This window comes from Panicum hallii, chromosome 5, assembly GCF_002211085.1.
Source record: "Panicum hallii strain FIL2 chromosome 5, PHallii_v3.1, whole genome shotgun sequence".
NCBI lineage: Eukaryota > Viridiplantae > Streptophyta > Magnoliopsida > Poales > Poaceae > Panicum > Panicum hallii.
Window position 1 is genome coordinate 3,070,384 of NC_038046.1, and position 22,222 is coordinate 3,092,605.

General features: G+C 42.6%; 3 protein-coding genes across 5 annotated transcripts; 2 read left to right on the forward strand and 1 right to left on the reverse strand.

Moving 5' to 3' along the window:
* Nucleotides 1-738: 738 nt before the first annotated feature.
* Nucleotides 739-4,835, reverse strand: LOC112895080. The gene is made up of 9 exons (XM_025962952.1): nt 4,234-4,835; nt 3,271-3,683; nt 2,969-3,147; nt 2,320-2,400; nt 2,137-2,223; nt 1,908-2,031; nt 1,731-1,802; nt 1,317-1,397; nt 739-994 (listed from the first exon to the last, which is right to left on the reverse strand). The coding sequence occupies exons 1-9, from the start codon at nt 4,572-4,574 to the stop codon at nt 891-893; spliced, it is 1,482 nt and encodes a 493-aa protein (XP_025818737.1). The 5' UTR covers nt 4,575-4,835; the 3' UTR covers nt 739-890.
* Nucleotides 4,836-8,916: 4,081 nt separating this feature from the next.
* Nucleotides 8,917-18,519, forward strand: LOC112893843 (endoribonuclease Dicer homolog 3a-like). Of its 3 annotated transcripts, none has more exons than XM_025961349.1 (26): nt 8,928-9,243; nt 9,703-9,808; nt 9,908-10,088; nt 10,161-10,274; nt 10,724-10,858; nt 10,954-11,023; nt 11,490-11,554; nt 11,704-11,835; nt 11,928-12,080; nt 12,230-12,410; nt 12,528-12,633; nt 12,719-12,917; nt 13,017-13,177; nt 13,288-13,506; nt 13,650-13,918; nt 14,058-14,329; nt 14,416-14,912; nt 14,996-15,093; nt 15,318-15,520; nt 15,617-15,826; nt 15,937-16,410; nt 16,508-16,789; nt 17,162-17,488; nt 17,576-17,756; nt 17,876-17,987; nt 18,061-18,519. In XM_025961349.1, the coding sequence occupies exons 1-26, from the start codon at nt 9,150-9,152 to the stop codon at nt 18,269-18,271; spliced, it is 5,052 nt and encodes a 1,683-aa protein (XP_025817134.1). In that variant the 5' UTR covers nt 8,928-9,149; the 3' UTR covers nt 18,272-18,519. The 3 variants fall into 3 exon arrangements, with proteins under 3 accessions (XP_025817136.1, XP_025817134.1, XP_025817135.1); XM_025961350.1 differs by having other exon boundaries at nt 9,706-9,808; XM_025961351.1 differs by lacking the exons at nt 17,162-17,488; nt 17,576-17,756; nt 17,876-17,987; nt 18,061-18,519 and having other exon boundaries at nt 8,917-9,243; nt 16,570-16,789.
* A 699-nt stretch (nt 18,520-19,218) lies between these two features.
* LOC112894198 (histone deacetylase HDT2-like) lies at nt 19,219-22,007 on the forward strand. The gene is made up of 8 exons (XM_025961828.1): nt 19,219-19,343; nt 20,270-20,340; nt 20,440-20,651; nt 20,766-20,845; nt 20,953-21,173; nt 21,263-21,350; nt 21,431-21,581; nt 21,679-22,007. The coding sequence occupies exons 1-8, from the start codon at nt 19,331-19,333 to the stop codon at nt 21,734-21,736; spliced, it is 894 nt and encodes a 297-aa protein (XP_025817613.1). The 5' UTR covers nt 19,219-19,330; the 3' UTR covers nt 21,737-22,007.
* Nucleotides 22,008-22,222: the final 215 nt, after the last annotated feature.

Genomic DNA, 22,222 nt, shown 5'->3' on the forward strand with positions numbered 1-22,222 from the left:
CTTAAGATTTCAGACACACCAGGCCAGCTTATTTTTAACAAAACATTTACGAATAAAATAACTCACAGAAACAATTATTAGTAGCCAAGTTGCACAGTTCATCTGCTGAAATTAATGTAACCATATAGATGAATTAGTTAAAGAAGGATCAGAATTGATCAAAATCAAGCTGAAGAGGTATTAATAAACTGGATCCTACTTAAGATGCTTGATTTGACCAGAAGTGCTCAATTTGACAAAGTAAAAATTTAGGGCTTGATTGTACAAACAAAAAATAGTTTAGGGGGATTACCATGAATTTTCCCCATTACTAAATTCCATATAATGTTCAGGAGGAAAAAACACCAGCTTGATGAACAATTCGAGTAGATATAAGCAAAATGGTTTTCTGATATTCATTTTTTTGCCAAAGTTGATAACCAGATTATAGTTTAGGAAAGAGCAAAATCTGAAAAACCTCCTAGATTTTCGAAGAATTCCAGCCTAAAACAGATCATGATGTGCTCCGACGAGACCCAACCTAGGCGGAATTATGTGTTTTTTCATTAAGACGAAAATAGGCACCCAAATTCGAATGAAGAGAATTTGAACCTGGTCAGTTTGGAATTTTGGATGCACAACCACGCTACCACCCCAACCAGTTAAGCTAGGCTCACTTCCTAGTCCTATAGAAGTGCTTCGACAACAGAGGTCAAAATATGTAAATATGGGAATGTAAATTTATCTGACCAAATGGCCAGTTTAAAATAGTTACAAAGAATGCGATAGGAGTTTCACATGAACACAATCTGGGGAGAGTTCTCACATGGTACTTTCTAGAAACAATGATACTTCTCAAATTCATGACATACCAGTCAAATGACCGGTCAAACTATGTAAATGACAAAAGGTTACTTTCGGCCAAAACCAAACCATTTCGCCAAAAAGTTGTTTTTCCCGCGAGAAGCTTCATCTGCAGCCTTTCCGCCACTTCCACGTGTTGTCCTTTGGTTATCTGTAATGGAAATAACCATAACCAAATTAGAGAATCTATATCATATCAAAATTGCATTGCTATATGATCAACTTTACATACTTGCTTAGCTAGTAGCAAGGCCGATACGGAAAGAGCAATTAACACGATGTTCAGAGCTTAAAATTGATATAAGTTTATAAGAAAACAGTCAAAAAAAAATTTCTGTTCAAGAAAACAAAAACAATCCCAAAGGAACTCTAGATGGAGCCAATTTCTGGATGCAATTAATTTCTTGTTTCTACACCTTGTCAAGGTTAACCAAGCAATTATCGAATTGTAATGGAGGTACCAAAAAAATTACTTGAATTTGACTTCTTAGCATCTTGGGATGATCCTGATGCTGAAGTAGATCGTTTTTGCTCTGGAGGACTTTCATCATTATCTAATAAAGAAAAGAATAAAATCATAACAGACCATCATGGTAAAAACAAAACAGATGAACAAGGCACTTGAAAATACAAAATAAGTTATTCGGAAATTTCAGTTGAGTTATTACAGTTGTATGAGATGGTACCTGAGTTACTAATAAGCAATAAAGTTCAGGCAGCCTAAGGGCTGCCGTAGTTTTATTCAAAAAATATTTGTTTTCACAGCATCAGCTGTAACATATGACTGCTGGATCGATATAAAAAGAATGGACACAAATTGCAAATTTGTCTTCGAGGTGAAAATACAGTATGGTGATAAGTGTAAAGTTAATATTTTTAGTACTCACCATCTGTGGTTGAACTTCTATAGGTGTTCTTCAGGTACTCAACAAAAGAGTGATCGTTGTGATCAAGCATCACTAGTCAAAATGCAAGGTAGAAGTTAACAACAGCTATTACCGTCTGATTGTTCAATTTTTTTGATTTTATACGGTAGGTCAATGTCTAAGTAAAATATACATTACATTGCTGAAACAATTCGTGCCTCATATGCTCAGATGTACCGAACAAAAGCAATTGAACAGCATCTGAATCTCTGTTTGAGCACTTCTTGGAAAGGTTGCTCGTATCTAATAGGATACCTGCAAGCTGATGGGAAACCCATAAAGTATAATCAGGAGAGTTCCTTCAAAAGATATAATCAGGAGATGCCAGTAATTTACACAGGATACTACATGTTGAAAATGCACTAACCAGAAGTTTCTTTATGTCCAAACTCTGAAGTAGGCTATAAGCATCTTCACAATAGGTATTGGTCAAGATTGTACAAACCGAGCTCACCTAGGAGACAAAATCAAGCATGCTTATGAAGTAAATGCTGATATCATATACATTAACCTCTGCAGACACTTGAAAAGTACAAGTATGCATTATTACCTCAGTTTTTGATTTCAGAACATCTTGCCCCACCACAAGCAAGCTAACTCGCTGGCCCATTATTAGTCCATCCATATCAACCTAATTAAGATTCTCAAAGTCAGAGTCATATACATGATGGTTCCCACAGTATTTGTTTACAGCTTGATTATTCCTTTCAAACAGCGAAAAGGATACATGTTGCATGCCCACAGAGTAAAAAAGGCAGTTGGAAGTTAACGAGCAGATAGATAAAGAGTTAACTGCTTGTGCTGCTACACACTGTTCTTCTTAACTGTTCCTGGTCTCTTATGCATACATTAAATGTATCAATTTTATATTGCCCCTCACTAACTCGTTGCATTCCCCTTTCTATGTGCAAATAAGTCTATTATGCTCCAAGGAAAAATGCGGACTTCTGAAAGCATGGTCACTCAAATGACAACCACATGGTGCCAATCAAAATTGAGGACACCCACATGACACGATTGAAATGTGTTGCTGTATATACCCCATCCCTGTCGCCTCTGCCTCAAATAAACGCTCAATAACTCCGGGACCTAGACAGTTCACAGTTGTCGAATTTGTCTGAAGCTAGCTCCACCACACCGTATGCCAGCCATCGCCATTCATGTCTCAAAGAAGCACAGTGTATATACACATGACGTACCTCATCGGCAAAGAGCAGCGCTGAGGTGTCGATCCCGACGTGGTAGAGGAGCCAAGCCGCCTGCCTGCACCTCGCCATCCTGCTCCGGCGCATGTTCACCACCGGCACCGCTGCCTGGCCATCCGCCTTGCTCGACAGCATCCACGCGTAGCATATCGCCGCCACAATCGAGCTCGCACCTACCAAAGTTCAAAACGAAAAATCCAATAATTGTCCACACTGCACAGAGCCACAGATTCAGTTCGAATTCCAAACATGGGGCCGGATTTTCCCATGGGACCAGAAGTCCAGAAGGATCTTACTTTTGGAGGCGTCGGAGAGCACGAGTTTGGTGGGCCTGGACGCGGGGCGGTCCCCTGCGGCTAGATCGTCGATCACGGCGCGCTGGCGGCGGAGGAAGGAGTTGAGGCGGGCGACACCGTCGTCGAACCCATCGGCGGCGAATGCTGGTGCGGAAGATGCGGAGGCGTGGCGGCGGTGGCGAGAGTGCGCCGCGGAGGTGGGCGAGGTGGATGTGGAGGTGGTGCGCCGGTGGGGGGAGTCGGGGGTAGGGCCGTCGCGGAAGCGGGACTTGCGTCGTGACGACTGCGGGTTTGGGGGCAGGGAGGGGGACGGGGAGGGCGGCGCAGAGGAGGTGAAGGGATCGGAGCGCGGAGGGGACGAGATGGACGCGCGCTGCAGGATCTCGTCGCCGATGCCGCCCGGCTGCCAGTGCCTGCACGCCGGAGGAGGAAGATTCGGTTAGCTGTTCGCGGGCTATGCCGCCGGCGCCATGGGCGGCAAAATTTTACAGTGAAATTGCTGTTGGGCCGCAAACGAGGATTTATTGCCTATTGGGCTCGTTGGGTATAAAGGGTAGGATTTTCGGCCTGTTAAAAGATGGGAGCCCAAATTTTTACAGTGAAATTGCTGTTACGGAGTATTGTTGTTCCGAAAAAAGAAGTTGCTGAGCCCAAAATTGCAAATTTTTGGCCGTTGAGGGGATTTTAAGAGAATATTGTGGCACAGAAAAATATTCCTAGAACAGAACATTAGGCACTTGGCTTTGTCTACATGAACAACAAATTATTGTGCATTCATCTGAAAAGAAAACAAACTATGGGCGTGCATTCTTCTCTATGCAATGGAATTGGCACATCCTCATCGGGTTTCTTTTCTAAAAAAAAAGTGCGATGTGCCTAATTTCATCCCATATGTATGCATGTGAGCGTGTCGAACCAACAGTCATCACGTACGTGTGGCTACGTGAGCGCGCGTGATTTTACCTTCTCGCAGACCGCGACATCGGGTCCCGGCGGTCGAGCGTCGGCGAGGGCTCCGCCCCGGACCCGCCGGCGAACCGTGGCACCTGCCTGGACGGCGAGCCCATCCGCCCCGGCGATCCGGCCCCGACCATCCTCTTCGCCTCCTCCAACCAATCCTGCGTTTGCTTGCTGGCGCTCCCGCCGCCGCTCTTCCCCTGCTTATTCTTCCCCGCTGGCGATGCTGGCCTCTTGCTGCTCTCGCCGGTCAGGTCGTACCCGCCGCCGCTGTGCCGCGCGCCGACCGTGCCGAAGAACCAGTCGTTCATGAAGTCGGTCAGGTCCGGCGCCCCGTCCACCTCCATGGCAGCTGCGCGCGCCCGTGATCAAGAATTGAACTCGCCTGAGGAACGCACGTGCTCTCGCTCTTCCTCGCTGGGACACCGCGGCCGGTTAGCTCGCTGGGTGTTTCGAGATGTTTTCGCGAAGGTTTGGATGCGAGTTCCGGGGGGCTTTAGTTGCGGAGATGAAGAGGAGGGCGGTGGCGAGAGCGCGTCAACGGATGCCGCGGCCGGCCGGGGCCGGGCGGCGGCGTCTTGTATCGTTCCTCGGTCATTCCGAGGGGTGGTGATTTGCCGCGAAACGGCAGGATATCATAACGAAGCTAGATAGCTGCAGATGGAGCTTGATGATGAGACAATGGTCGCCAGCCCATCTGACAGCTGTCCTTGCTTGGATGTTGGTGACGTGGAACACGTCACGGACTTACGGACTTACGTGCGGTGCTGTTACGGCTTGATTTTGTTTCCTTAGAAAAACGGCTTGATTTTGCACCCCGGCCGTATGATCTTCTCTTTTTGAGGAAGAGCAACCCTACATGATTATCTAGCAAGTCTTGAGCTTCAATGTATTTGAGCCGAGGCTCGACAAAATCCGACCATCGGGCGGGGGTTTGAACTTCAACGTTGACCATGGGCTCCTGTATCGGGTGGGCTCACGTAGTCATGCTTAAATCTATCTAAATAAGAACTGGCATACTTCTTCTCCTTAAATGACATGGTAGTACTTCTACCCTTTATTCTTTTAAGAAAAAATCTATCTGAATCCAACATTTGATTGCATCTAATGTGCTAGTCTGCAGGGACGAAGCCAGCCAATCAAATCACCGAGGTCGGCTCTATTAGCACAATGGAGTCAAATACAGTAGTGAATAATATTTTATATTGAGTTTTGTAAAATCTATCGGAGTCCGGCAACTCTGACGGCACAAGGTAGCTCCGCCCTGCTAGTCTGTAGGGCTTGTGGAAGGGATCAAAGGTGTGAGGACTATACGAGGGTGGCAAGGATTCATAGTATAGCAGTGAGACGAGATATTGGTAGACGGATCGATTTGTGGTAAATAAAAGATTTCAACTTATGCCATGTTTTCAAGTTTTTTTCTTGAAAGCTCATTTTGATTTTGTTTTAGTTTATGGAAGTTAATTACTTGAAAGTCTTTCCTTTAATGTTTTTAACCTTTGGCAAGCTTAAACATGGTAAATTAAAACTTCGTGTGAAACTCAGTGTTGACGAGGCAGCCCCATAGATTAGGACAAAGGCTTAGTATAACAGAGGAAGAAACTAAGGAATGTTTTAATCAACAACTACACACTAAAAATCAATAAGTTATGTGCCAAGCTTGGTACATTAAAATTATATGTTAAAGGACAAATATCTATGATTTATGCTTGTCAACGAATTTTTGCACAAATTGAAGTTTGTGCTGAAATATCGTTGTTAGAAAAAAAAAACCTTTGGGATGGTTGAAACTTACCAGAAAATCCGGGATGCTAGACAGTACAAGGAAAAGATCAGATAAAATATCCTAGTAGAGTTTAAAAATGAAGAGAAGGAAAGGAAAAAAAAATCCGGGATGGTTAAAACTTTGTGAGTATTCCAAATTAGCAAGTTACTAACCCGTAACGGAAAAACAGGCCAGGGCAAAAGCACGATAAGCCAGTGGTGCATGATGAAGGGCCTGTTTGGCACAGCTGAAATTTATTCTGAAGCCAGCTGGTGGCTAGCTGGCCTGAGAAGCAGCTTGTTAAAGAAGTAGCTGGTCACAGAAGTTATCTCTTTGGCAGACTGCTTATTGAATGGGCTGAAATCCTGTATGAAGTGAGAAATGACTGAAATAACCTTGCTGTTTACTGAATACATGTATTTCTTATGTACAGATATATATTTATTTATTTTTATAACAGAATAACAATAGAATTATTAAGAACATAAATATATCAAACAATTAATCATAAATTACTCTTAAATAAGATAATGATAACTTAATTATAAAATAGATAACATAATTATAAATTAGATAATAGAGTGTCATTACATCATTTTTTTGCGCAAATTACATTATGAATATCCTCCAGTCAATGCTTGCGCAATAGCATCTCGTACATCTCCCATATCTTGCTCATCACCAACATTACTAGTACTAGTTCCCGCATCCCCATCAACATATGTCTCATCAGATGCAAGTGTATCAAAGTCATTATCACTCAAATTGCTATCTCTAATAAAGTTGTGCAACGCCATGCAAGCAATTATAATCTTTGATTGCTTCTCCATTGGGTAGCTTGACATTTTTAAAAGAATGCGCCATTTCATTTTGAGCACCCCAAATGAACGCTCAATAACATTTCTAAGCGATGAGTGAGCATGGTTGAACAACTACTTCAACCCAATTGGTTGGCCAGCATTTTGAAATTCTGTGATGTGGTACCTTTGACCTTTATAAGGTGCTAGATAGCCCTTTCTATTTGGGTAACCTGAGTCAACAAGATAGTACTTCCCGTCGGGAGGATGTGGAAAATTATTTTTGTATTTATTGAACACAGTGTCCCTCCATATGCGAGTATCATGAGCGGACCCAGGCCATCCCACTACCACAAATGTGAACCTCATATCAAAATCACAAACAACCATTTGATTCACTTGAATTACTTGCCATTTCAGAATCTAGATTTCTCACATATTAGCTTCCAACAATGTATTGGTGCAGTGCTGTGGTTGCAATGTATTCCATAAGTTGGTCGACAACCTGAACCTGTTTCATGAGATGAAGTGCTACATTGGCCCGGACTTCCGCTACCAAGGGGATGCTCCATTCAATTACTTTGACAATAACGAGGATGGCGATACTATCTTCCCACTCTAAACCCTCACCCTTATGTTCCAGTGCATGATGCTGTTCTAATTTGCCCGCGTAGCTGTATGTAATAAGCAGATGAACCTTCCTGAACTTGTAATATTATACAGATGTATATAATTGTTTGTACTTGCTAGTGCACACCTTGTGCTGCAAAATTTATACAGGTAGTAGATGATGGAATAGATATGGAAGTTTATGCGTTTGGCCTTGCGTTCTATGGTGCCTGAATTATTTGGCAGTGGTCTGTGGTGTAATTGGACTATTGGAGGCAGTTGTTTTCAGGTTCTGGGAACTGAATGGTGCCTTCCAAGTGTTTGTGTTGAATTGGAACAATAGTCTAGCATATGTGTGCACTGAAGGGTAAATTCTTGAAGTGTTCAAAGTTCAAACTCGCTAAAACTCACCAAGAGAATCAAGTAAGAAAAAAAGCTTACAGTGATTTTCGGTTGAATATGTGATGAATTTCGTCGGTTTTGATGAGTTGGATCGAAATTTTGAAAAACTAATGATTCCAAGCTAGATGAAACACGAAAGGAAACCTGCTCTCTTCCTCGTCGCACATTCACGCAAACTGCAGCACGACACTCCGTTCCAGTGCCATTTGTAAGGAATTCTTACCGCGGCGGGGGGCGACGCTGGGCGGCGCCGCGGGGGCCGGCGCTGGGGCGTCACGGGGGCCGGCGGGGGGCGGCGTCGCGGGGGCCGGCGGGGGGCGGCGCTGGGGCGTCGCGGGGCGGCGCGGGGGGCGCCGGCGGGGGCGGCGCCGGTCGGCGCGGGGGGCGGCGCAGGGGGTGGCACGGGAGGATTGGGGATTGGGGAAGACACGGGTGGAGGATAAGCGCGATAAGCTGCTCGGGTCCGGCTGTGGGAGGAAGCGCGGATAGAAGGGCCGTCCACAGTGCTGCTCGCGGAAGCTGGGCCGGAAACGGACCGTTTGGCCACCCCACGGCTTAAAATTGTCCAGAACCTGCCCTACAAGCGGCGCCAAACAGGGATTACGAAACAACTAACAGTCACGTCAGCCTAAGCCAGCCCAACGAACCGGACGTCGGCCTCGCCATCCGTAGCTGACACGCGGGGTAAATAGTTATGTGGCCCTACTGTCAGTGAAACCAACGCGTAGAAGTGCCCGCGCCCGTGAACCATCCGTTCCCGGGAAAGGCAGGCAGCGAAATCCACGCCCACCAACGCGTTACGCGCCCGAGAAAGAAACTACCCACCCTCTGTTACCTTTTCCAGGTCCCAAGGCGGGCCCGTGCACTGTGCCACTGTCAGTGACTCGTCCCAGCTCGTGTCCATGCGCACCATGTGCGTTATCCACCTTGCCTATGGCGGCTCGACCGCTCGAGGCTCGTGAGCCACTCGAGTTCGGCTCGTCTATGGCTTGACTCGGGGCCAACTCAAGAGCCGAGCTTGGGCTACTCGATTGGATTCCGTCTACGTCAGCTGATTCTGTTCCCCTCTCGTCCTAGAGCATTTACGGATGTGTTTAGCGGCCCAGCTAGCACGAAAGGCAACTAAACTAAATTAGGCAAGCACTAGCCATGGAGACCACAAATGGAGCCCTGGACGAGCTCGGCTCGTTGACAGCCTGAGTAAATTTCTTTTCCTTTTCCTCCCTTTTACCCCACCCCGCCGTCCTGACTCCCAAGGAGCGGGCGAGTAGCCTCCCCCGCTTCAGGCGTGTCCTCGACCTCGAGCAGTAAGTAGCCCGTGCCGATCGATCGGGACGATCCCCTCCCTCATGGGCGACGTGGAAGGGGCAGCGCTGGGCGGCGGCGGCGGCGACGCGATGGGCGCCTCCGATTCCGCGGCGGAGGCAACCGTCGCCGACGATGGTATGGTAACCACCCTTTTTTCCTGTGTTTTTTTCGGGGTTTTGCGTCTGCTGTTGCCCCCGGTGTTCCGGCGATTGGGCCATGGTGATTATGGAGTGATTAGGCTGGCAATGCACGCTCGATTCCAGCGGGTACTGCTTCGATCGCGTTAATGCGGGTGAACTGGAGCGTTTTGCCAACGGTTCTGGATGCTGTGGTGCTTGGAACGGGGCTTATGGGGGGTTTCCAGAAGCTTCTGGAACCACTAATAGCGCGCGGCGCGCGTGTTTTGTTGGGGCCGTGCCTTCGGGGTCTCTGCATCACTGGAGGTTTTTGGGAGGGTTTGGGGGCTAAGCGCCTCCCCCCCTTTCCTCCTCTGATGCCGACCTTTTCCTGTTATTACTTTATGGATGTTAACCCTGATGCATTTGGTGCTGAGGCTTATAAGTGATGGATTTCTGTTGATTGTTGCATGGGCAGTAGACATGAATCCTTTGAAGAGGCCATCCAAATCATTCCTTCAAGAAGGTGAAGCAGGCATGCATAAACGGCAGAAAAATGAGTGTCAGGATTTCACCCCCAGAAGGTTTGCAAATTTGTCCAAGCAATTACGCTATTATTTACTTACATTCAGGAGAATAGAGTATCATATGGTGATTGTGTTTGTGATGTTGAAATTGGTCAGGTACCAGCTTGATCTTTATGAGGTTGCAACGCATCAGAACACAATTGCGATGCTTGACACAGGAGCTGGGAAAACAATGATTGCTGTCATGCTCATCAAGCATTTTGGGATGATCAGCAAAACAAATAATGACCGAAAGCTCATCATATTCCTTGCGCCAACAGTTCAACTCGTCACACAGGTGGTACCACAGGCTGTCCGCTGATGGTTCTAACTGAAATGAAACAATTTGCGCTGATATTTTGTGTAACAGCAATGTGAGGTGATTAAGAGCTACACTGATTTTGAGGTGGAGCACTATCATGGTGCGAAGGGTGTTGATCAATGGAAGGCTCACAGCTGGCAAGAGCAACTTGCAAAATATCAGGCAAGTTTGCCCCCCCCCCCCTCCCCCACCACCACCACCATTTTTTGGCAGTGCTATTTTGCACTTCTCTCTGTTCATTAGATTTGATGACAGCAGGTGTTACCTCTTCCTTTACTCGACTTGTGTTTGAAACATCATGACAAGTACTCTACCAGATGATATAATTATTGCAACTTATATGCATATTGAAGCTTTTCTTATCTTTGCCTGTGATCTTGACCCATTAGTTTTTTTTGTTGCGTATTCGCTCTTAATTGTTTTCCCTTGTTAAGATATGGTTGCTCAATCTTCCTCCATGGCACCTTCAATCAATGTGGTAAATTGATAATAGAAAATTATGTTTCTAGATTAAACATTAAAGTAAATTTCTGCAGCAAAGTTGCAGAATCCTGGTTTGTAACTAGAGATGCTCCTGTTACTTTCTTGACATTCACTTAGAAAAATTGCAGGTTGTGGTCATGACACCACAGGTGCTGCTAGATGCTTTACGCCAAGCTTTCTTGATCTTAGACATGGTTAGTCTCATGATATTTGATGAATGCCATCATGCAACTGGTAACCACCCTTATACAAGGATAATGAAGGTATTATGGAAAGACCACTTTTTTGCTATAATTACAAAGTTACGGACCACTTTCTTTTTGTCTACTAATTTCTATCATCTTTACCTTTTGAACAGGAGTTCTATCATAGATCTGAGCATAAGCCAAATGTGTTTGGTATGACAGCATCACCTGTTATAAGGAAAGGCAAGTGTCGATGATAAAAAGTATAGTGTTCTTTGTATGTTTCAGACATCCCAAAATTCCCTGGTTTGTTAACTAACATCTGAAATGGCTAAACTAATGAACTTTGTGTCAGAAATGGAATTTGAGCTGACAATTACTGAATTGAATCATGCTGGCATGTAATAACATCGTTGAGAAATATGATGATAATGTTGGTGGAGACTTGGCCGTACTTGATGAAATATACATTAAAAATTAACCAAAAATCACAAATGATGGCATTTGGGTCACATTATAAAATCTGAAATGATCAATTGAAGTAACTAGAAATTCATAGAGAACTTTCCAAGGATATAATCTTTGCATGTGCTTCCACCGTATACTGTCGATATTACTGCAATTTTGTCTGTTCCATAACATGGATTCCATATCTTCCCTTTTAAAATATTTGCTGACATTTTGCCATTTTACTTTCTCATTTGTACAGGCGTCTCTTCTGATTTGGACTGTGAAAATCAGCTCTCTGAGCTGGAAAATATTTTAGATTCCAAGGTACCCCCGCCCCCTCTTCTCTGGACTTTTCTTTTCTTTTTTTCAAGCTCGAAGATGAAAACTGTTTAATTGTATGCTCGTATTTAGATCTGTCTTTTTAGGTGAAATGTATCCAATTTGCCCTTATACTAACATGCTCCTATTTGCAGATACACACTGTGGTGGATAGAGAAGAGATTGAACTTTGCGTTCCTTTGGCAAAAGAAGTGAACAGATACTATGAGCCAAAAACTGTTTCTTTTGAAGATTTAAGTGCAGAACTAGGAATTTTGTATTCCAAGGTTTGATAATCTTTAATTCCTGGATCTGTTGTTGAAGTCCTTACCAAAGTTTTTAAGATTGACATCTAAAATCAATCTTTTTATCTGCGCAGTACGATGTGCTGATAGCACAATTGCATTGTAAGCTGACCAACCAATACAAAGATGCTGATCAAATAACAAAGGAATTACAGAAGCGTCTCTCTAATTCTTTAGCAAAGATTTGCTATTGTCTTGAAGATGTTGGTCTTCTTTGTGCGAGTGAGGTATTAATTAGATTGGTTTTAAGCTATTAATGTTTGCCCTTGTTTCTTCTTCCCTCGACTGTTATCTTTTTTGGGCTTTTCCTTTTATTTTATCATTCATTTATTTGTAGAGCTCCATGGCATTTATTTGGCTAATCTTTCTCGTATAGGCTACTAAAATTTGCATCGAAAGGGGTCACAGAAAGGGTTGGCTGAAGGGAGATGGTGAGGCCACCGATCAGCAAAGTGATGCAAATGGATCAGGCTTGTTTGCTGGAAACTCAATGATTCATATGAAGTTCTTTGAGGAAGTGTTGCGTATAATTGACAAACGCCTCCAACAGCAACAAGGTGCGTCTGTGACTACTTAGATAAAACTAATTCAATGTAGTACTAATTGCTAAGGTGTAGCATTGCAACATCCTATATTGTGTATGATGCATCGGTAATGATTCCCTGATGTTTCAGGAATTGATGCACTTTTGAACTCAGAGAGTGGATGTGTGGAAGCAACAAAGGGGGGCTATATTTCGCCTAAGCTCCATGAACTCATCCAAGTATTTCTCTCTTTCAGGTGAAGTGATATTTTTGTTAACTCTACCTGTTCATTTCCAACAATGTGCAGTTACACTGACATGGCATACGCCTATGTCTAACAGTGACTTTGATAATGTCCGATGCCTTATTTTTGTGGATCGAAAGATTACTGCCAGAGTCATTGAGCGTACTATGAAGAAAATTGGCCGACTCGCATATTTCAGAATCTCTTTTCTAACTGGTGGGAGTTCTTCTGTGGATGCACTGACTCTGACTTCTAAAGAGCAAAAAGACACACACGATTCGTTCCGCTCTGGAAAGGTATTTAACATCTGGTAGAGTGTCAACATTTGAGTAAACTGAAACATTGTTCTCATGATCTGACATTGTTTATTCTTCCCCTCCTGAAATAAAATGTAGGTCAACTTACTATTTACTACAGATGTTGCAGAAGAGGGTATCCATGTTCCAGACTGCTCGTGTGTAATACGCTTTGATTTGCCAAAGACTACCCGCAGCTATGTGCAGTCACGAGGACGAGCCCGACAGAAGGACTCTCAGTACATACTAATGATTGAACAGTAAACCCTAATCTATATAATTGCCTGGACTACTTATACTTGTGATGGTACAATGATTGCCATGACAATGAAATGATTACAAGAAGCCATAATGTCATTATTCTGTGCAGGGGAAATGTGAAACAAAATGACTTAATATCTGCCCTTATGAGAAGTAAGACATCGATGGCCGAGATTGCTTCAAACCGAGAGCCCGAGGATTCACACCCCAGTTTCTTTCCCACTGAAGAAATAAATGAATACCATATAAGCACAACAGGAGCCAAAATAACTACTGATTCCAGCATCAGTGTTCTCTACCAGTACTGTGACAAACTTCCAAAGGACAAGTATGGTGACTAAATTTCAATTTTATTGTTTTACATTGCTATACATTCAAAAAATCTGCCATACAAAGTTTTTGTTTGGTGTTTTTTTCTTTTCCTGTGTAGGATTCTAACCCAATTTTCTGACTTTCTTGCTCATGTTGAAGGTACTACACCCCAAGACCCACGTTTCAGTTCACCCATTATGGTGATGGTTATGAGTGCACAGTAACATTACCATCTAGTGCCATGTTTCAGCTTTTAGTAGGTCCAAAAGCAAGAAGCATGCAGAAAGCAAAGCAGCTTGCTTGCCTTGATGCATGTAAGAGGCTGCATCAGCTGGGAGCACTTGATGACCACCTTTCTCCATCCGCTGAAGAGCCGCCACTGGAAAATTTGAGCAAAGCTAGTATCTGCTCATCCGGTGCAGGTTTAGGTATGTGATTGCCAAGTCCTAAAGATATTTCTATCACCTACTTATTTGTAATTGCCGTGCACACTGGAGCTGATTTTATAATATTTACTTATTTACTAAAAGAAACTATCATTATTGCTAACAACGGGCATTCTCAAAGGTACAACCAAACGGAAAGAGCTGCATGGTACAACCAAGGTTCTTTCTATGTCTGGCTCTTGGGCTTCAGATAGAAGTGTTACTAAGCTTCAAGGCTACAAGTTGAATTTTATTTGTGATCAAGTTGGCCAGAAATACTCTGACTTTGTCTTGTTAATTGATGCAAATATAGCAAAAGAAGCAGCCACTTTGGATATCGATCTATATTTGCATGACAAGATGGTAAAGGCTTCAGTTTCTCCATGTGGACCTCTTGAGTTGGATGCTCAACAGGTCTGATCAAGTCCATATATCATTTATCTACCTTGCTTCATATTAATTTCTTCTTACCTGAAAGATTCCTTTCCCTTTTCTCTTAGATGGAACAAGCAAAACTATTTCAAGCACTTCTCTTTAATGGTTTGTTTGGAAAACTGTTCACCGGATCAAAAGCATCCAAAACCTCAAGGGAGTTTATTCTCAAGAAGGATGATACATTCCTTTGGGACAATGCAAATATGTATTTGCTTTTACCTGTGGATCCTAGTTCGGATTCTCATAAAAGTGTTTCCATTAACTGGAATGTGATTGATGTAGCGGCTACAACTGTTGGACTTATGAGGAGCATTTATTCGGATGACCAACAGAACCTGATCAATAAACTTAATCCTGAAATTAATGGCGGAGATCTCATTCATTTGGCCAATAAGTCATGTAAGGTTGATGATCTTAGAAGTATGGTAGTCCTAGCACTTCACACAGGGAAGTTGTATACTGCTCTTGATGTAGCTGATTTATGTGCCAATAGCACATTTGATGGTGCTTCTGATAAGAAAGAAGCAAAATTTCGGACATTTGCAGAATATTTTGTGAAAAAGTATGCTAAATCTTTTGCATATTAATATACTCATTCAAGAAGACAAAATTAACCCATGCTTAGCTAACAAACTTCATTTGCAGGTACAGCATATTTCTTCATCATCCCTCACAGCCATTGCTAGTGTTGAAACCCACTCATAATCCTCACAACCTTCTTTCATCAAAGATCAGAGATGAAGGTCCTTACCTCCTGATGGCTACTAAGTATAATGTGTTATGTTGTTGTTTTCGAAGCAAAATTTCTTTAAGCATCTCTGTTCATTTTAATTTTGACTACGATTGGTATATAATCAATTTGATTAAACTATGCTATTCAATGGGTACTATTTCTTTTTTACCTGTAGCCAAGTTGATAATTTCCTACAAAGATACAAATTGTTTATGCTTTATTGCTTTTTTGTAGGCAACCGTGTGGAAAACAAAAATAGGGCCAATAGCCTTGTTCACATGCCTCCAGAGCTGCTGATTCCACTTGATTTACCTGCTGATGTTTTGAGAGTATTCTATTTGTTTCCGTCTCTGATGTATCGTATTGAGTCACTAATGCTAGCCAGCCAACTAAGAAGTGAAATTGCATACACAGGATCTGATATATCAAGCTTCCTGGTATGAGATTGTGCTTAATACATGTTCCTTATTTCTGTACATGGTGTCCTGTTATTTCCTTAAAATGTTGTAATCAAATTCCCTAGACTTCCTCAGATTCTGGAAGCTCTTACAACCCTTAGATGCTGCGAGGACTTCTCTATGGAGCGTTTAGAGTTACTGGGGGACTCTGCACTTAAGTATGCTGTGAGTTCCGATCTCTTCCTCAGATTTCCTAATAAGCATGAGGGGCAGTTATCGTCCAGAAGGCAAGAAATTATATGTAATGCAACACTTCATAGGTTTGGTATGGAACGCAAGATACAGGTAATTTGCATCTCATAATTGGCAATATAACAAAACACTGCATTTTGCTTCAAAATGAGATTTAATACTATTTTTAGCTAACTTTGTTATTGTTGGAATGTCATCCACAGAGTTACATACGTGATGCTGCATTCGATCCTCGTAGATGGCGTGCACCTGGACAGCTGTCCATCTGGCCCTGTCCTTGTGAATGCCCAGTAAACTCTGAGGTTGTAACTGAGGATATTCATAGGATTGATGACAAATCTATAATTATAGGCAAGGCGTGTGACAAGGGGCACAGATGGATATGTTCCAAAACCATCTCTGATTGTGTCGAGGCTTTAATTGGGGCATATTATGTGGGAGGGGGATTAAGAGCAGCCTTTTCTGTTCTCAAATGGTTGCAGATTGAGATTGAAATTGAGGAAGACCTGATTGCGAAAGCCATGTTGAGTGCTTCTGTGCGGAATTATCTTCCAAAACTTGATGTAGTTGAAATGCTTGAAGCAAAACTAGGCTATCTTTTTTCAGTTAAAGGTTTGCTGATAGAGGCTCTCACCCACCCATCACAGCAAGTATCAGGAACAACATACTGCTACCAGGTATGGTTGATAGTCTTGAACGTTACTTAGCTACTTTGACATATTTGATTATTACTTGGATTTTATTCTATTTTTCTAATGGTCCTTTTACTTCCAGCGCTTGGAGTTCCTTGGTGATGCAGTCTTGGATATTTTACTAACACAGCACCTTTTCCTTAGTCATAAAGACACTGATGAGGGGGAGCTGACAGATTTACGGTCTGCATCAGTAAATAATGAAAATTTTGCACAAGTTGCAGTAAGGCATAATCTCCACCACTTTCTCCAGCATTCTTCTGGGCTTCTCCAAGACCAAATCACTGAATATGTGAATAGTCTGGAAGGTTCATCCATGGACAGATCCAGCCTTTTATCCAGTGGATCATCTAGGGGTCCAAAAGTATGTTTCCAATCCCTCTCTGTCCGTCTGCTTAGGATAGTTTATAACGAACTGATCAAATTCCTGACCACATCAATGTCATGTGCTTTCATATAGGAGTAGCATATTGGCACATTATTTATTAATAGTCTTTGGCGCATTATTTATTAATATCCTTTACAGTCTGTTAGGCTTCATAATATCTTGTTCTACTTGCTTTTTATGTAGTTTGAAATTGTGAATTGTTGAAATGTTGAAACATGAGTGATAGGCGGTTGCCAACCAGTAATCCTGATTTTTGGCCTAGCCCAGGATACTGTTGAAACACTATTTCTAAAACCTTAGTTGAAACATTGTTCTTACGTACATTTCACTTTGTCTTCTTTCACACAGGTTCTAGGTGATATTGTAGAAAGTATTGCAGGTGCAATTCTTATAGACACCAAATTTGATTTGGATGTAGTTTGGAGGGTTTTCAAACCTCTTCTTTCCCCAATTGTCACACCTGAGAATCTGGAGTTACCCCCGTTCAGAGAACTTCATGAGTGGTGTGACAAGAGTGGGTACTTTTTAGGAATTAAGTGCGAAAACCGAGAAGACAACATAATGGCAATTCTTAATTTACAACTCAAGGACTTGCTTCTTGTGAGGCAAGGTCGTGGGAAGAACAAAGTAGATGCAAAAGCACACGCAGCTTCCTTATTGCTCAGGGATCTGGAGGTATCCTTTCCTTTATGCTCCGTTCTTTTGGTACTTCATCTGACTGGTTTAGGGACTCAGTAGCTCAACATTTTTTCTTGTTGGCAGGAAAAAGGCCTTGTGATTCCAAAGAATGCCAGCAGAACAGAACAATCTGAAAAGAAATCTGGTAGTCCAAAACATCGCAAGAACTTGCTTGGTGCTATGGGCACACAGAATATAGCACCACCTAGGCAAAAGGACCTAACCATGTCAAGTACTACTCCCTGCTCTGTTTTTGATGAACCATGTATGTGTTCTAGTCTTAGTTGATTTGCTTTGTTTGTTATCCTATATTCATTGGGACCTCACCTATGCATATCACTTAAATTGTTCACAAGAATTCATCATGCATCTTATTTTGTGCAGTTGTTGTGAAGGTTAAGTTGAGTAAAGGAGGACCTCGTATATCATTGTACGAGTCATGTAAAAAGTTACAGTGGCCAATGCCTACGTTTGAATATGTGAAAGTCGAACCAAGGTGCCACTATTTCACATTGGATTCGTTGTTAGCTTGTGTAAATAACTATCTAATATTTTTTTGACAACATCAGCGTGTGCCCCTCCTCTGGTGGTTCCTCACAAAAGGTTGCGCCTCAAGGGTTTGCATTCGCTTCGACAATAACATTGCACATACCAAACGGCGATGTCATCAGCCTTACAGGAGATGGACGCCCGGATAAGAAGAGCTCACAGGATTCTGCTGCGCTGCTCATGCTCTATGAGCTACAGCGGCGAGGTAGATTCCAAGTCCAAGAAGTATGAGGAGCCACCACAAATCCGTGGTTTAATTGTGAAAATTTGTAATGCTACGGTGATTATTCGCTTGGGCATATTGGAAAATAATGTAGCCGTGCTGAGCTGCTGGCTTCTGTTGTGTCCATCTTGTGGATTCAGACACGTCTTCTGTGGGCATCTGTCTGAGGGGACAGCTGTGTCCACTGTCCGCCGTGATGTGTGTACATATGCAATTCGCAGTAATAAGCATCATCTCGGTTTCCAGATTCGAAATTTTACGAGCTGAATTTTTTAGAGTTTTTTATGAGCTGAATTTTTCTGGGAAGCCAGTGATATGGTTACATGCTAATATTGACTGGAGCGCTTATCTTCCTGTGATACTCAAAACTCATATATTTTTCCTTGCTCTGCAACGCTTACACACATGTTTTATTCATTTTGTGTACCTTAACACTTGAATTTGCAAAACTAACTTAGCAAGCTAGCAAAAAAATTAGTTCGTGAAGGAAATTGAAGGCCATACGTGTTTTTTTTTTCTGTAGTCAGAACTCAGAACGCGGTTGATCACCTTTGGCATCGTGATATCGAAATCATGATAAATACAGTGGCTTCCGGTATCACAGAGACGAAAAACGACCAGTCATCCAAAACGTGATGAAAGTGAATTTGATTAAAATTCAATTCTCGTGCCGCATTTGCTCCGGTTTATCTCTTTTTAGGGGCTTGAATATGGCGAATTTAGAGTCGGGCCTAAAGCAAATATGGGCCTTAAGACCAAGCCCAAAGCGAAGAAAACCCTCCTTCGCTTTTCCCATTTTGCCCTTTCCCTCTTCGAAACTCAAAAACTGGCAAAAGCCGCAAAACCGTATGAACGGCACCCCACGACGAATGGTCCGGATCCTCGAGAAACGAATCTGACGGCCCACACGCTCCGGCGATCCTTTAAGGATGGGCCCGAGGACGCTCCTTGCCCCAATTCGCCTCCGCTGCTAAACCATAAACCCCTCCTCGGCGCCCCCTCCCCCTCCCACTCGCCTAGGGTTTTAGGGTTTTGCGCGGCCGCACCTCCGCTTCCTCGTCGGCGCGATGGAGTTCTGGGGTAATCGCTTCACTCCTTTTTCCCTCACCGTTCCCCTCGTCTGCTCGGTGCGATTCGTTCTCACCGCTCCCCTGTGCTCTGTGCGTTGAGGATCGATCGATTCATCGCAGTTTATGCATAGGAAGCACGCGTTTCTAGTTGGATTTGTGCGTTAGTATGCGGCGCTCCATGATTCTATTTAGGTTCTGTTTCCTTTTATTCTGTGATTCCTGGTTGATTTTGAGGTTGCATATACCGCTTTTTGTTATGTAGCAACTTTTTGAACGGAACTGTGATTTTTTTTATGGGTGAAATAGATGGGATTCGTTGTGTAGCGTAGGCATAATATAAGTTGTATTCATTTTTTTTTACTTCCTATGAAATATGCAACTATTCTGTGGAAATTATATTCCTTGGATGTGACTTTCCATGTTTGAGTTATGAATTTGTGATGGAGGATATAGAAGTGTCTGTTGTGTTAGGGGGTATGAACGATGTAAGTTGAATTCTGTTGAGACATGGTACATCACGCAGTTCTTCATTAGCCTCAGCTGAGGTTATACTGACTTAACAATGGATGGAAATTGTGCTTGCACTGCATACTTATCCCCTACGTGGGATCTGTTCTGCCAGAATGCTAGGCATGAAAGATTTTATCTGCTTTCTGCGGTCGTCCACCAGTATGGTGCTTTTGTTCTATTTGTATGTGTTTTATTTGTTAGGCTGTTGTATTTGTGACATAGCAAATACTTTTTTTTTAAAAAAAGAAAGCTTGGCAGCTGATGTGCCCTTGTTGATTCTGGATAGTTCATTTATCTATTACCATTACCACTTTGATTATTTGCTATCACTGTTTGATTTGTTCAAGTGCATTATTTCTTGTTTGCTTTCAGTTCAAAATCCCTTGTTTGCAATACTGAATTTAAGAATTGACCTGAATCATACAGGTGAAGAAGTGAAGCCAGGAACCAAGGTTTCTTGCAAAGCTGATGAGGGTTATGTTATCCACCTCTCACAGGTTTATAGGCTTCACTGCTGATCACTTCCATTTCTTGTTATAATTCTTACTAGCTTTATCTGAGATCCCATGGCTGATTTGTTTCTTTTTGGCTTTTAGGCTGCATTGGGGGAAACAAAGAAAGGAAGTGAGAATGTAGTTGTTTCTGTCAAAGTTGATGACAAGAAATTAGTGCTTGGAACTCTGTCAGCTGAGAAGCACCCTCAGATTATGTGTGACTTGATATTTAACAGTTATTTTGAGTTATCGCACAGTTCAAAGACTACTAGTGTCTTCTTGTGTGGTTACAAGTCGCAGATTCCAGTGTTTGAATATCCTTTATCATATGACCTGTGGTTTTCAGTTTAGTCAAATCTATTTAAAATAACCTAAAATCTGTTACTTGGTAACTTTCGTTTCCTTAACCGGTATCTTGCTTTATCCACGGATGATTCTGGTGATGATGAAATTAGTTCAGATGAAGAGCTGGAAACTGATGAAATCCCAATTAAAAAGGATGAAATTAGTAAGTGATTTTCTTTTCTTGCACAACAAATTTCATTATGCATTGATGTTGAGTGTACAGAAGGGATTTTATTGCATGAGTGTCACTTTTTTTTGTTTGTTTCCAAGCCAAAGCTGCTGTTCCTGTGAAGGATGGTAAAAATGCCAAACAAGATGTTGATGAAGAAATGTCCAGTGGTGACGACGGTTTCAGTGATGGTTCAGATGGTAGTGAAATGTCCGAGGATGAGTCCAGTGATGAGGAAACGTCCAGTGGTGCTGATCTCAGTGGTGATTCTGAAGATGAAAGTGATGAATCAGAGGAAGAACAGACTCCTACACCGAAGAAGGTGTACACCAGATAGTTGCCCTTTCCTTTAATATAGTGCTTAGATGAATCATGTCTGACCATACTTATTCGTTATTTGTTATATTGTAGCCTGACCTAGGTGGCAAGAAAAGAGCAATTGAAGCTGTGACACCTTCTGGTAAGAAGGCAAAGGTTGAACCATCTGGTCAGAAAACAGGTGCCATACTCGTCCTTAAAACCTTACTAACAAATGTGAAATGCCTCATGAATGTTTTGCTAAATTTTCATCTACCACAGGTGACAAGAAGGGGCATGTGTCAACTCCTCATCCCACAAAGCAGGCCAGTAAGACCCCTGCAGACAAATCTGGCAAGACCCCAGCAACTGACAAGAAGTCAAAGGAGAAGTCCCCCAAATCTGGTAGCCATGCCTGCAAGACATGCAGCAAGTATGTGTGGCTTACAGTTTTTTTTTCATTGAATGAATGACAACTTAGTATTTTTCACTTGCATTTGGAGACTGCTAATTGTCTGTCCTTGGTTCAGGACTTTTGGCAGCGAGTCAGCACTGGAGTCTCATAAGAAGGCAAAGCATGAAGCCTAGAGTATTTACAGTCCTGTGGTTGATATAGAGGCTGCTGTTTCTCGTTAGTTAACGCTTTACTCAGTCGGCAGTCGCTGGAGTCTTATTTTTGAATATGGGAAACGCCATTAGATTTGGTAACATAGCCAGTATGCCTTACTTTTGAACATGGGAAGTGTCATTAAGTTTGGAACATGCTCAATTTTGGTTGTCGCGGGATGATGTTTATGTTTTGAATGAGCATGTGATCTGTCAGAGATATTCTTTGTTATCGTCAGTTTTCACGGTGTAATTGGTTTTTTTTTGATGCTATGTAATCCTGTCGGTAGGATGCATCTGCTATCGTCATTGCATTGCACATCATGACTATTCTGAGTTACCTGGGATTATACTTGATACTTGGGAGTATTTGTTTCATTCTTCCATTAGGCCAACCGTGAACACAAGATTTAAATGCTACATTTTTTGTTAGTTTAAGCAATTCACTAATCCCTTCACAACAGGATA

What these genes read in the sequence shown, in the direction of transcription:
- LOC112893843 (XM_025961349.1), top strand. Translation starts at nt 9,150, where the DNA reads ATGGGCGACGTGGAAGGGGCAGCGCTGGGCGGCGGCGGCGGCGACGCG. An exon ending in AGCAACTTGCAAAATATCAG is followed by an intron (nt 10,275 to 10,723) that starts GCAAGTTTGCCC and finishes GAAAAATTGCAG; the next exon opens with GTTGTGGTCATGACACCACA. An exon ending in ATCAAAGATCAGAGATGAAG is followed by an intron (nt 15,094 to 15,317) that starts GTCCTTACCTCC and finishes GCTTTTTTGTAG; the next exon opens with GCAACCGTGTGGAAAACAAA.
- LOC112895080 (XM_025962952.1), bottom strand. Translation starts at nt 4,574, where the DNA reads ATGGAGGTGGACGGGGCGCCGGACCTGACCGACTTCATGAACGACTGG. An exon ending in GCTCTCCGACGCCTCCAAAA is followed by an intron (nt 3,148 to 3,270) that starts GTAAGATCCTTC and finishes GAACTTTGGTAG; the next exon opens with GTGCGAGCTCGATTGTGGCG. An exon ending in TGGACATAAAGAAACTTCTG is followed by an intron (nt 2,032 to 2,136) that starts GTTAGTGCATTT and finishes GTTTCCCATCAG; the next exon opens with CTTGCAGGTATCCTATTAGA.
- LOC112894198 (XM_025961828.1), top strand. An exon ending in TCGCAGATTCCAGTGTTTGA is followed by an intron (nt 20,652 to 20,765) that starts ATATCCTTTATC and finishes TGCTTTATCCAC; the next exon opens with GGATGATTCTGGTGATGATG. An exon ending in AGACTCCTACACCGAAGAAG is followed by an intron (nt 21,174 to 21,262) that starts GTGTACACCAGA and finishes GTTATATTGTAG; the next exon opens with CCTGACCTAGGTGGCAAGAA.